The sequence below is a fragment of the Lepisosteus platostomus genome, chromosome 1 (assembly GCF_059453375.1).
Source record: "Lepisosteus platostomus isolate fLepPlt1 chromosome 1, fLepPlt1.hap1, whole genome shotgun sequence".
In the NCBI taxonomy this organism is placed as follows: domain Eukaryota; kingdom Metazoa; phylum Chordata; class Actinopteri; order Semionotiformes; family Lepisosteidae; genus Lepisosteus; species Lepisosteus platostomus.
This window is the reverse complement of record NC_142611.1, coordinates 81,057,272-81,070,891: the sequence shown is the minus strand read 5'-3', so window position 1 is coordinate 81,070,891 and position 13,620 is coordinate 81,057,272. Positions and strand designations below refer to the sequence as shown.

The window sequence follows — 13,620 nt, the reverse complement described above, 5'->3', positions numbered from 1 at the left end:
ACACACTGTATTATTATTATTGAGAGACAGACTCACTGTTCCTCAGGCTGGGACAGGAGATCACACACTGTATTATTGTTATTGAGAGACAGGCTCACTGTTCCTCAGGCTGGGACAGGAGATCACACACTGTATTATTGTTATTGAGAGACAGACTCACTGTTTGCTCCTCAGGCTGGGACAGCAGATCTCACACTGGGCTGCAACTCTCTTGAGTTTCCTCCTCCCTCCCCCAGTAGGACTCTTCTGATTCAAGCAGGAGTGTTTGTAGCGCCCTCTAGCTAGACTCCACCAGCACTTGATATCTCGCTGCGCCTTTGGCTCTGATGCCTCAGCTGACTGAACTGCACCTTCACGGTGCTTAATGCAAACACTGGGCTTTCCCAGAGCAGGGAAACGTAGCTGGAAAATAAAGTCATAAGCCACAGCACCCGTGATTTAATTGATAGTTTTGTGTTCGATCGAATCGTTATTTAAAGAAATCTGCGAATTGCGTAGACATTCAGCGAAACCACTGCTAACTTCAAGTGTGTGGAAAATGTGTTATGAATAAAACCGCCTTTCTATAATCCTTAAACGCACATCATTGATGAATGGGTTGAAATCAAGGAACTATATATTACACCAAATAAAATATGAAAATTAAATGAAGGATGTCGCGGTTTCCGTGGTCATGTCTGTGATATTAAAATGAATGTGTAAAGCTCTGGAGATCTTGTTTTCTGTATCACAAGAAGTGTTTTCCAAGCCGATATTAATTATAGGTAATTTAGTAGGTTATTTCTCTATCAATGAATTTGTGTTATGTTTCAGGATCGGGTGCACGAGTGAAAATAAAGATGACAGAGACCATCTGACCCGTCTCTTGATTTGTGCTCTCACTGTACTTCACTGACCCAGATGGAGAATGTGCCGTGCAGGCAGCTCAAGACATGACACTTCACACAGTACACATTTAACAGATGAATGATGGGAGAGCAAACAGATGTAAAGCAAATACGCGCCGCTGTTTCAGATGCAGCCGGTTGACAGCTGCGGGGGTCGAGGATGACCGAGCTCTCGCTCTTGATTCGGGCGGTGGAAGGTCATGAGTCAGTAACACCAACAGCGCTCTTGATATTACCTTGCTTCTGCGATGATCTCGGTCGTGATTTTTTCGCGTAGGACCCGGGTGGGATTTACAGTACTTCTACACAACAGTCCTTTGTGTAAAGAAAAGCACTTTTCTACTTTCGCGTCCTCATTCTTGTTTTCCAGTTGGTCTGGGAATCCATATGACTCGGACGGACTTGATCAATTTCCTCTTGAGCGTTTTAACTACGGGGGTATCCAGCGCTCTGATAGTTTCTTGTCGAGGACTGAAGAGATTCCGTGTCTGCACAGCATTTCCCTCAAGCCCCGAACTAACCCACTTGCCGAGCAGAGCAGAGCAGGAAAGTCGTCTTTGGTCCTGTAGCGCCCACATGTCGAAGTATTCAAACTGGGATCATACCAGATTGTGTAACCTAAACATCAACTTCAATTGATTTTAAAATGTACACTCTTCTAACCGCAGTGTCTAAATGATCCTGTAATGTGCTTAACATGTGCGCTTTTGATAATTAATAGTTAATACTTGGCATTCTACATTTGAATTTGATCAATTCCATCTAGAGGCAACAATACAATTAGAAAGACTGAACAAGTCAGCCACGCATCGCCAGAAGCTCTCTTTTAAACGCTCAGGAAAACAATTTAAAAATATGTTTCACCCAGATCAGACAACTGTAAATGCCACGCTCTGCGCAGCCAAATTCCATTTTATATACGTTCACCTATTACTAATGCGCAACTTTTAATGTGAAACACGTCCATCACTCCATTGAGTTTCTCAGCGCTTCTTGCAATTCTAAGTTGGAACAAAATTGTGTTGTTTTTTTTTGCTACATTTTGGGCGAAACGTCCGCTTGCGCGCTGCCGGGCCCCCGCTGTGCCACTCGTGACGCGGCGCGGGGTGGGTGCGGAGGGGGCTGGGTCGCTGTGCGGGGGCAGAGCCGGAGGGAGGGAGCTGGCGGGGACCGAAGTACAGCGCCTGTCACAGCCCGGTCCCGCACTCACACTCGCTGCGAGGCGTGGCGTGGCGTGGCGGGGACCTGCGTGCGCTCGCGCGGAGAACACGGCTTGCACGCCGCGGAGGCAGCGACGCTTCGCGTGGCCGATGGGGCAGCAGGAGCAGTCCGGGCTCAGTGGCTCTCGGTAGCGCAGCTGGTGCACAAGCCCCAACGTCTGCCGTTTGCCAAGCGGAAGTTACAGGCAGTAGGAAGTCTGGGGGCGAAAAAAAAAGAAGTTAAGAAACTGAAAAGGAGAAAAAAAAGTCATTCAACCGTGTGACAAGTTCACAAGAAAACAAAACCCTCTCTCGGGGGGAACGGAAGGAGATGGATACGCACGTTAAAGAAGGCCAACTCTACGTCCAGCACCAGAAGTTTGGCAAGGTAAAGACCGAGATCGTGTGCTGTCTGACAGGCTGGGGCAGGCTGTCTCCCCAGAGCGCTCATCGGTGCGCACACACCCGCCCCTGCACTGCCCTGCCCGTCTGTCAGGGCGCACGGTTCACAAAGTGACTTGAATCCTTCCAGCCGCAGTCTTTCTGCCGTGTGTCACGTTGAACCCTCTGGGTAATAAAGTTTAGTTTTTTGTTGCACTTCGGTGCACTGACAGTAATGAAACTCTTTTAAAAGAGGAAGTCGGAGGAGAAGGCAGAGGTGGCTGTGCTGAATGCGTGCGTGAAGAGCAGTGTTTTGCACTTTTTTTTCGGTTTTGGGTAAAAGAACGCATTCGAAAGTAATCGTCGGTGATTGTCGTTAATCTCCATAGGGGGGTGAAACGTTGAGCCCTGTGCGGATTGTGTAACCTTCCTCTCTCGTCCATGTTTCATTTTCTTTAAAAAAAAAAACTAGCAGATACTAGACGAGGAAAGTTACCCACGCAAGGTTTGCAGATAATCGCCTCTGGATTCTCTTCAGTTTATGCAAAGTGGAGCAGGACAAAGGGCTGTGTTGAGTTAGTGGATGTTGTCTAAGGATATCAAAAACAGTGTACCCGAAAAGCGTTTATTTAAGGAATACGGAGGCTTAGTGATGTGATTTGTGCATTGGCGTAGTTGGCCATGAGCGAGCTGCTGGAGTTATTGCATATCTAGATTTATTGGAAAACATTGCATAAGACAGAGCATATCTCACGACAAAACGATCCTGTGGCCGCTTTCTTCGCGTGTGCTGTTACGACAGAGCTAGGTCAATGCGGTCACGAGAAGTTGGACTCAGTAGTGAGTTACGTGAACTTGTGAGTTCGGAAACAGGTGCAGCGATAACACTGACGTTCACACGGGTGACACTAACGCTATGAGCTGCTGACAGGTAGCATAGGAAAATGTGCAGGCCTGAGGAGGAAGTTCACAAGAGCTGAGTGATTTGGCTGTTAGAGCAGTTGGACTTTGGCTGAAGCATTGCACCACAACATCACTGTTAATATAGTTGCTAACATCTTTATCCAAAGCGACCTCCCATTGTTCAGCATTTTACTGTTTTACTTTTGCTGCTTGTGTCCTACCTGGAATATGAGCCCTCCACCTCCTAGTCACCACTCCAGGGCCCTGACCAGTCCTGGAGCAACACGGAGTCTCCCATGAACTGGGAATCTGACTGCTGGCTTGTAGGAAAGGAAAGATAAACTGAAAGGCCAACAACTGTTGTCCACTCGTATGTGCCTGAGACATCCACCAGCCACCAGGATGTGCTCTGTGCTCTGTGAAATCAGAGCAGGTCAGACCTTGGCTTTCTGTATGGGTCACTGAGATGCTGTTTCCATGGGGGTGGGGGAGTGTTGGCATAATGACTCTGACAGCTCAGTCACCTACTGCAGCGGCACCTTAGACACTTATACAGCCTCCTGCATTCTGGGACTGAATTCAGTCACCTTAGACAGTTGTGTTTCCTCGGTCCTGCTGGTGCTTGGTGTTGTGAGCCCAAGTCCTAGTTTGAGTGTCATGCTGTGGGCTGCAGTTGGACCATGGGAATGGGATGGAGGCACTCTAGCCCAGTACCTCAAGTAAGTCAGCTCAGAAATTGGAGTGCTCTCTACTTCTTCCTTACAGGCCGCCTTGCATGACACTGATCTTAAACTGATTTTTATGAACAGCAGCTGTGCATATAAAGCTCAGAGTTCGTGCAGGTGGAGAAGAGATTTCCGTTCAGGACTTGAAGGCAGGAGTGTTGAGTAGCTGTTAAGGCCCTGGACGTATGATGGGGTGGTTGCAGGTTCCAATCACAGGGAACAGCTATTGAACCCTTTGCTTGAGCTGTTTCAGTAAGGTGGTCAGTTGTATAAATACAAGCATGTGCTACTTCCAATAAAACTGTCAGCTAAAGCAAGTAAAAGATGAATTAATAAGTTGCCTTCCACTACCAAGAACTGATTTTGCTGTATGTTGATTGAGCTTTTCATTCACAAGCATCCCAAATATCTGTGGGAGGGACCGTCTTCATTCACCACACGAGAGAATTGAGCTGAAGAATGTTGTGCTTCACTTATTCCACAAAGAAACACATTCCTGAGAGGTGAGGCACAATAACTTAAACCTGTGCTTGAAGGCATAAGTGGAGTGGAGAGTGAGGAGACCTCGTACTGTTACTAGCAGCTCGTAAGCAGGCAGTTTGAACATCGTCCCCTGCAGAGGAATCCCTAGAAGACAAGCGATGGCATTGCATCAGTGAAAACAACGTTCTGAATCCTTTAAAACATTGGTACAATTCTGTGAGTTATAAAATGAGTCTTTGTGATTGTCTGACAGAGGAGGCAGAGACGTTTGTTGTTTTTTGGACTATGTATGGAAGGCATGGACCATACCACAGCATGTTGGTGGTAAGAATATTGTTAAAAATGAGTCTTTGCACTTTTTTGCAGAGTTTTTCACATCAGATTGTAATTTTTAAAGCGGGGTTCTTCCTCGATGTCATGCCCTGGAGCAATAAGGCAGTCACTGTAGAAAGTGCACGGAGTCTGATTGCGTCACTGTGAAAGAGATGAGGCCTTGTCACAGGAATGGGATGGTTTCTAGGTGGGCAGACGAAACCAGAACGCCCAAAGCACTGTGTAATAGCACCCTCCTGCACCTCGCCTACAGAAAGAGACCTGTTGTGACGTGTGTGCAGATTGACTCAGGGCTACCCACTCAGAGAAACTCCTTTGCTGGAGGAGTCCTGTTTCAGAAACACACTGCATCTCTCTGTTACGAGGCACTGTAGTGGGATGAGTTCACTATACCTCTCTGTCACGAGGCACTGTAGTGGGATGAGTTCACTATGCCTCTCTATCACAAGGCACTGTAGTGGGATGAGTTCACTATTCCTCTCTATCAAGAGGCACTGTAGTGGGATGAGTTCACTATACCTCTCTGTCACAAGGCACTGTAGTGGGATGAGTTCAGTATACCTCTCTGTCACACTGCACTGTAGTGGGTTGAGTTCACTACAGCTCTCTGTCACACTGCACTGTAGTGGGTTGAGTTCACTACAGCTCTCTGTCCTACTGCACTGAAGTGGGATGAGTTCACTATACCTCTATGTCGCGAGGCACTGTAGTGGGATGAGTTTACTACTGCTTTCTGTCCTACTGCACTGAAGATGCAAAGGATCAAGTAAAGGTTTATTCCATGCTGAATAGAGAAGAAAAGAAGCACACCGTTTCGGCTGTGGAGCCTTCTTTGTGTGTACAGCAGCACAGACAGAGGACTGTCCACAGAGTGAGCACCATGTTTTCTCCAGGCACAGCCCACATGAAAGGGCTTTTAAAACCAGGAACAGGAGGCATTCTACCAAATGAGCTAGACCACCTGCTTGTGACGTTGCTTTCATATCCACCACCCTAACATTTTAATAGTTGATTGAGCTGCACTTCGTTTCTTATACTAAGTCTTAATGGAGTTGTGCGTCGCAAATGGAATCGGCATCTCCAGGCATAAACCCTTTTCTTGGTTTCTGTTTGTCACTTATTTCTATACAGTACTTAATTCTACTTTTTATCCAGTTTCAAAAAGTGGTCTGCGTGAGAAAAACCCAGTACCATCAATGCTTGGTCTGTGTGCGAAGCTGTGGCTCTGTTCACCAGCACCCCATCAAAATTTCACCAGGACCTTTCTTGGCCATAACTAAAAAAAACAGATACAGCAATTAAATGCTTAAGACCTCAGACGTTGATGGAAAGCTTTAAGAACCGAATAAATAGTATGATAACCCATAATTCATTTCATATAAGGACGAAGGGGTTGGATCAGTTAAGGATGAACTGAAACGCTATTTTTATATTTTGGGGTTAGAAAGAATCGGCAGTGATGAGTGCATCTCAAACCACAGAAAAAGTAAAAAATTACACAGTAACTTGTAAAACCTCCAATTGACATCACAAAGCAGACGAGCTCTCCAGGTCTGCGCAGTGCCATGTTGTCGGCAGTGTCTGTGGTTCAGAACGAGACGTAAACCTCTGTTGGCGTGTTGCGGCCCTATGACATTGTTAACAAGCAGGCCTGTGAAGACAGCTCTTTTAATACAATACAAGTATTGCTCACAACTTCCAGACTGTTTCGCGGCAAATACTGCTCATTATTAACTCTGCATGCATTCCGCGGTGAAATGTCTGCTGAACAACCTGCACTTTAATACGCCTGTACTTACTTACTGCTTGTACATCACATCACATGAGTCAGTCCAGTGACTGGTGAGCAGGAAGGCCAGAATCACGTCACAATCCATGAGAGCTGGAATGCCAGTTTGTGACAACATGGCGACTTACAGTACTTTTACAAAGTTCACGATTTTGTGCTTAGTTCGAAATTTGTAATTTTTTCCTATAAGGTCAATGAATTTATTTTGTTACTGAGATTGAATAACTGGTCTGAGAAATTGGGACTGCCGTTCCCCCTTATACTAACGTCCTGACGGGATTGATGGCCCAAGCAGCCTCATTGATTGTAACTGTTCTCGTGTTCTTACTGCCTAATGACCAGGCTCAGATTTAAAACTGGAGGGCGAATGAATAGAGCAGGAACAAAGATCTCTTCTGCACCAGCGTGCCGGGCCTGTCTCTTCCATGGCCTGTGGCCCGGTTTCAGCTCAGAAGGAGGGGTGAGTCCAGGCCCAGTCTGGCAGAGAGCCTCCGTTTTTCCAGGCTTGTTGCTGAAGAGAAAGGCAGCTCTCTGCCCTGGCCCTCAGTCACCCCAAAACAGAGCGTTCACCTCCCACTGCTGCAGCAGCTTCACAGGCCTGTTCGGATCAGCAGGAGCGACAAATCTGCACGTGTATTACAGCAGGTGCATGATGCGTCACATTAGCACACTGTTCTCCCACCTAACGCTCAGGTGCATTAGCACTTGCATGAAATATTGATCTATCGACTTTCATCTTGCAGATAAACCTCCACAATTAACTTCTCCGATCTGAGAGTCAGAAGAAACTGGGCCTCATGAACACACACACCCTTATCAATCGCTTGATTTCCGGACATTCGAAAACTCATTCTCCCCCACACACATCCTCTCACTTCATCCGGACCATTTCTTGTTTCATAGGAAAAACTCTGCTTCTCGGAGCCGCTGGGAGTGACTGTGTGCTTGCCGTGGGTGGTCCCAGCTGGTCTCCGAGACGCAGTGAAAGTTAGGAGACCCTTGCGTGGAGGGGCTGGCAGGGACACAGCCGGTCAGTTTAGGTGCTGTGGCTACGGAGACGGCTGTTTCTGGTTTCTGTCTCTTGATTTATCTCTCCTCCCCATGCTTCTGCCTAATTGTGCTGGCAGATTAATAGTGACTCTTACTGATGTGCCAAGTGGTCTATTAACCTAGGCAAACCAGAAAGCTCCTTTTGATGAATCTTTTGAGGAACTTCAGTTTCTCCTCATTGTTTCTTCGATGCTGAGAAATGCAAATGTTATTATTTCAGTTCTATGAGTATTGTTGCCATGTCTGCTTCGCTGTCATTGGAGGGAAGTCAGCCTTAGTAGAAAGTGAACTGATCTTAATGTTTCCCCTTTATACAGGTGGCAGCCCTGTGCGGAGGTTGGCTGATTGTGTAGGAGCACCTGGCTGCCTGGAGCTCGCTCAGACCTCTTGCAAACTCTTTTCTTGATTTAGTTAAATATCTGGGCGCTGGATAGGAAGCCCCCTGTCCCAGCTCCCATCTTTGTCTCCTCTTAGGGACACTCTCTTGTTCTCTCTTGCTGTGACGCAGTCCTTCACTGTGTCTTGGAGACAGTAAAAACACACTCCGTGCACTGTATATGGCCTCACCTGGGCTCTTCAGAATGGCTGGGTGAAAGTTAAATCTACAAAGTAATAAAACATCATTTTTGCCAGAGCAGGGCTGTCAGATACAGTGGAGCACAGCAGCATCTGAACTCTTTGGGTTAACCAGGAGACATCATGTTCATCTTCCTGTTGTCACAGCCTCTCTGGCCCTGAGCCACAGCTCCGGACTTTCTCTGCTGTCTTCTTCTCTGTTTTCTGGCAGTGTAGAAGCTGGACTTGCCCACAGGTAACGTCCTGAGCCAAGCACATGTTTTAGAAAAATAACCATAAAACACTTTCAAGCATCTAAAGTGTGCTTATTGGAGAATATAGGTATAGAATAACTGAAAATAAAAACAGAGATTGTAACTCCTCACGGCGGAGGTGACGGGGTGGCAGATCGCAGGCTGTGACCCTGCTGAGAATTCTGCTCGTCCAGCAGCCTGTGGCTGGTATGGCTGGTTCAGACAGAAAGGATGGGGAAGAGCTCTGTATCTGCAGGCGCCAGTGTTTTAACCACTGTCCCCGAGAGATGGCATCGATAAACGCTGTTCGCTAAAGGTCAGTTTCCTCAATTGGGTAACATTTTTATGCGAGTGTCCAAAAATATCAATAGCCTATCTGTTTGCTGCTGTTTCTCTTGTGAAACTAGCACGTTTATTATGGATGCAGTCATAAAAAGGATAAACAACATGTCAGCAATAAATCTAAAGCTCTTCTGTTCTCTGTGAGGACTGTAAGTCCCTCTGTGTGAATAGTTTACCCTGCCGAGCTGCCTTCAGTTATGTTTCTTTCTGTCCCTCGCTGGTCGTGTCTCTGACTCGAGTCTTTTTTTTCCTGGCTGCCTCTGCGACCTTCCTGATTTTCACATTGCAGAGGAAGTGTGGAGGAAAAGTTTTTAAAAAAACAATAAAAGATGTAGCAAACTAGATGTAAAGGAAGTAGAGGCTGGCCAGCAGGAGAGAATCCTCAGTCTAGCTGATACAGAGCAGGTCCCCGGTGAGCTGAGCAGCCTGTTCAGAGTGGCAGATGCAGCCACTGGCTCTGTGCTTCATTCCTGGGCTCTGGACTGGAGCTGTGAGAGCCCTCTGGGAATTTGGGGTGGATGTGCTGCTCTTATGGGGCTCATCGCTGTTTGGGGGAGTTATGTGACTCCTGTGTTCCAGCTGTGTTTCCAATCAGAGCCTGGACTGTAGGTTAATCTGTGGGTTCGAAATTTCGGCGCTGATCCACTGCTGTGTCTGCGCTGGCCGAACATCCTCCTGAGATCACAGCGTCGCCATTGGAAAGCAGATGCAGAGCAAGCGTTTGCACCTGGTCGGTTAAAGAGGATCTAACAGTATCTCCTGTTTCCACAGCGTGTAAAAAGCACGTGCAGGGCGCACATTCAGCTCTTTCAGGGCCTGGCGCACTGTGTGAGAAAGCAGGGCGTGGAGATGAAAATGGCTCTTTTTTCTTTTGGTTCTGGAAATGCCTGCTAGCTCTACATGTCCTTTCTTCTGTGTCGGCCAGGGTGTCTGTGTGGTGAACCTGCATTTCTGCTCGGCCTGCCTTCAGCAGAGAACTGGGGGGCGACAGAGAGAGCTATTTTTTGTCAGTCTAATTAGTGTAGAAGTTCCTTGTCGGACTTCCTTGTCTGTTTTGTAGCTACCCAGGAGTTAAAAAAAAAACAATTGAAAAGATGAGCAAAATTTGTGCTTTGTCGACACTTTTATTTTTAGTGTAGAATCACTCGTTATTTTCTGTTATGCCCGCCGGGTTTGAAAGGCTGATGATGTGCTTTTCGCGTCTCTGCTTGCCGTTCTGAACCCGTGACCACACACAGGGGAGAATGAGGAGGCTTCGGCAGACTGCTGTGTGCCGCCCACCCTCCTTTGAGCCACTCATCCTTTAGCATGTCACAGGCACCACAGCCCTGATTGGAGGAGAGGCGCGTCCGTCACCTGCAGCACCACGCTCTGCTAGTGCCCAGCACGCCACCGGGGTCAGAGAGGTGCTGAGTGCTGAGAGGGTCCTCTCCGTCCACTCAGAGATCCACTGGGAGTCTGGCTTAGTGATGGAATAGAGCTGAAACCCTGCACTGTCCCGTGGCTCTTTGCTGGTTCGGGATCACTTCCCATGATGTAAGAGAAGCTGTGCACGGGCACTTGGCGAGGCCGTACCGTGACACATGGTGCTTCCTGTGCTCTGGCTGGGAACTGCTCACGCGTACTTCCTCCTGAAACTGGAACTCCTGTTGTGACAGTGTTACCAGAAGTGTGGAAATGAACATCTTCGAAAGCTCTGAGCCGGTGCAGTCCAGCTCAGCACCCCTCACAACCCCCTCCGGGTCAAAACACTAGAGACCTGTTCTTAGAGGACCAGGGCTGGGGAGCCTCAGAACTTCTGTGTGACCACAAAAAGAGGGTTTCTGCCTGGTGTCCCTGTGTAGTTCTGCAGTGGACAGTAATGGACACGAGCACTTTGTGCTTTTCCTTAGCGTAGAGGCCGAACTGGAGCAAACCCACAGCCACGCGGACTGCTGTGCACATGGCCGCGAGCCCCGGAGGACTGAGCACTCCTGCACTCTAACTGCTTTTTCAGAAACAAGTCTCCATGCAAAAAGCACACCAGAAATGCAGAAGGTTACAGTACGTCCTAAAATAATACAAAAAAGAACGAATTCCTTAGTTTCAGTTCTGCAGTATATGCCAACGTTTGCACTGAAACTAGTCACCATTTTACTCTTTCTTTATAAAAATATACTCAGCCTAACAATGGGACATGCGGCACATTTATTAATATGTTTCATCATGAAAACAACCATCTATCTTGCAGTTATTCAGGCGCAAATTGTCAGTGAGACATGAATCGGACAAAGAGGATTTTGTCTTTCGGATCACCAAGCTCATGTCCACTTCAGTCAACAGCTCCCGTCAGTATTTCAGGGAAATCGTTTCCATGCGTTGATAAACAGAGCTCAGAGAAAAGGGGAATAAATGCTAAATAAACTTCCTCTTGCTCCAGATGCAAAATTGCTGGCTTGGCTTTTAAATCCGGCCTAATGCGAGTCCTGTTATTGACAGGGGGCAGTGTAAGAGTCTGAGACGACGCGGCGGTGAAGGTCTCCACTGCAGGATTGCCCTGTGCCTTGCTCACCCTTGACAAGCTTTGGCCCGGCAACGAAGAGGCTGAGCAGACCCTTTACAAAAGAGGGCGTGCCGCGAGTTAATGATCAGGAAGTCACAGATGACACGAGTCTTTCCCTTAAAGGGCTCTGTTGTGTTATAGTAGCTCTGTGCAATTCCTCAGCGTATTTTCCTTCCTATCTAAATGCTGTTTTTGTCAATCTAAAATAAACATTCCCAGCATCATGCTGTCTACGGTATGAACACGCAGGAAGGGGAGGAATCATTCAGCCCATCTAGCCCGTTTAGTAGTCGGTAGTTAATAGTTCCAAGGATCTAATACAGCCATTTCTTCAGTAGGCCGGGCAGCTTGTCCCACACTCCCACGATACTTTGAGAGGAGCCTCCTGTTCTGAGTTTTAAGTGCAATTCAGTGCACCTGTGGTTCGTGTTTCACTGTTCATACTGTAGTTCACTGGGCTGACTGACAGTATTCGTCCCAGGTCCCTTCATACTCTCTATAAAAGACTTAAAAGGGTTCGGTTCGGTTCCCTCGGTCTGTCAGTGCAGCTCATTCCCTTGAGCTCCAGGATGTTTCTAGTTGCTCTGCTGGGCTGATTCCAGAGCAGCAGTATCTTTTCTCTGATATAGCACAGATAACAAAATGCTTATCATGACTAATTATGCAAATTCAGATTGGAGTGACGCTCTGAGGGCCGGAGTGCGGCCCGTCTCTCTCGGGCTCATCCGCAGAGCCGGGCTGGCGGGAGAGCAGAGCAGGATGTGTCTCTGGTTTCACAGAGAGCTGCTCGTTGGGGCTGTTGCTACCAGGAGCAAGAGCAAGTCACAGAAGGCAGATGAGAGGAGCTTCTTGCGGAGTTTTGAGGAAGTTGCTATCGCACCTCGCTGGCCTGCGCTCTCGCAGTCATTTACATATTTTCCGTCCTGTGAGCATGCTGCTGTTCCACTTCCTTCCCTTTATTGGTGCTGTAGGCAGCGGGAGCTTGTCGCTATGGGAACACGCATCGCCTCAGCCAGAGGGGTGCAGATGTGTGTGTGGTACTCCAGTGTAGGAAAAGTGGATTGCGAGATATTTTAATATCTGCTTCTGCTTCATCAAACAGGTTAACATATTAGTTCAGGAAAATAAGAAAGCTTATGAAGAGGAGGCCGTACGGCCATCTGGTCCCTTTGGTTGAATTGTTTTCAGAGAATTTTTTTCTCAATCTTTTTATTAGAGAATCAGACGTCAGTATTGAGAATTGCAGACACTTTTTAACTTAAGTGAAACTGCTTGAATATACTGTAGAGCCCTCTCTCTCTCTCTCTGAAATTGGAATTGGAATTGTTCCTAGTCGTGAGTTGTGCTGGGATCTCAGGAAATCAGCAATCCAGATTGGAGTAAAGATGATGTATGTGATAGATATCTCAGCTAGCGATTGAATGGACAGCAAGGATGTTCTTGCCAGACAGGTGTGTCCACTCCTCTGAGTGTGTGTGGTGGGCTGTGCCGAGAAGGTGCTGTTTGAAGTGAGGGAACACGAGGTGCAGTCTTCTTGTTCGTGGTGACTCGCGTGTTCTGAAGAGTGTGTCCTATGCAATGGTGTTCCCAATATCCTCTAAGAGTTTCTGGGGCTCATCCGTGTTATTCGGTTGCTGTTTAACTTTCACAGCATCCATGCAGCCCTGTCTGGCCTTGATGCTCAGATGAGGAGTTTGTGATGCTGTGGCTGGAGGTCTCTTTATTCCAGCACCTTGGCTACGCACTGGGATCACTGAGGGAGTGATTCGGGAGGTCAGAATCGGCCTGTAACTGTTGAGCCGGGGTACCTAGGCCAGTACTATTATACTGGCCTTTGGTCTACCTTTGAACAAACCAGCACTGATCACTGACAAACAGCTCAAACCTGCACTCTCTGTAAAGAGCCAGGCTAGAGACGTACAGATCAGAGGATACCCAGTGATTGCAGTGATTACACAGAAAGGCAGATGCTGGTGAGATCCTGGGTCGTGGATGTGTCACATGGTTGAATACCCACATGGCCCAGCATCTGAAGAGAGCACGTTCACCACGGTTTCTCCAGGTGGCCTACCTGCTAACAAAATCTACCTAGTACATGTGTACCTTTCAAAAGAACTTTAAGGATTTAAGGAAAAACAAGACTGAAGAGTATTTTTGTTTTAGAATTAGTACTCTGT

At 47.4% G+C, this 13,620-nt stretch overlaps 1 protein-coding gene across 2 annotated transcripts in view; it reads left to right on the top strand.

The window, feature by feature from the left end:
* Window positions 1–2,017: 2,017 nt before the first annotated feature.
* dok1b (docking protein 1b) overlaps window positions 2,018–13,620 on the top strand; it is a 28,788-nt gene continuing 17,185 nt past the window's right edge. The window contains exon 1 of one of the 2 annotated variants that reach the window (XM_088638832.1): window positions 2,018–2,474. Coding sequence is in view for 1 of the 2 variants with exons in the window: in XM_088638822.1 (XP_088494948.1) it covers window positions 2,418–2,474 (57 nt within the window). In the remaining variant the exon portion in view is untranslated. The remainder of the gene's footprint in view (window positions 2,475–13,620) is intronic. The other variant, XM_088638822.1, reaches the window with a different exon arrangement.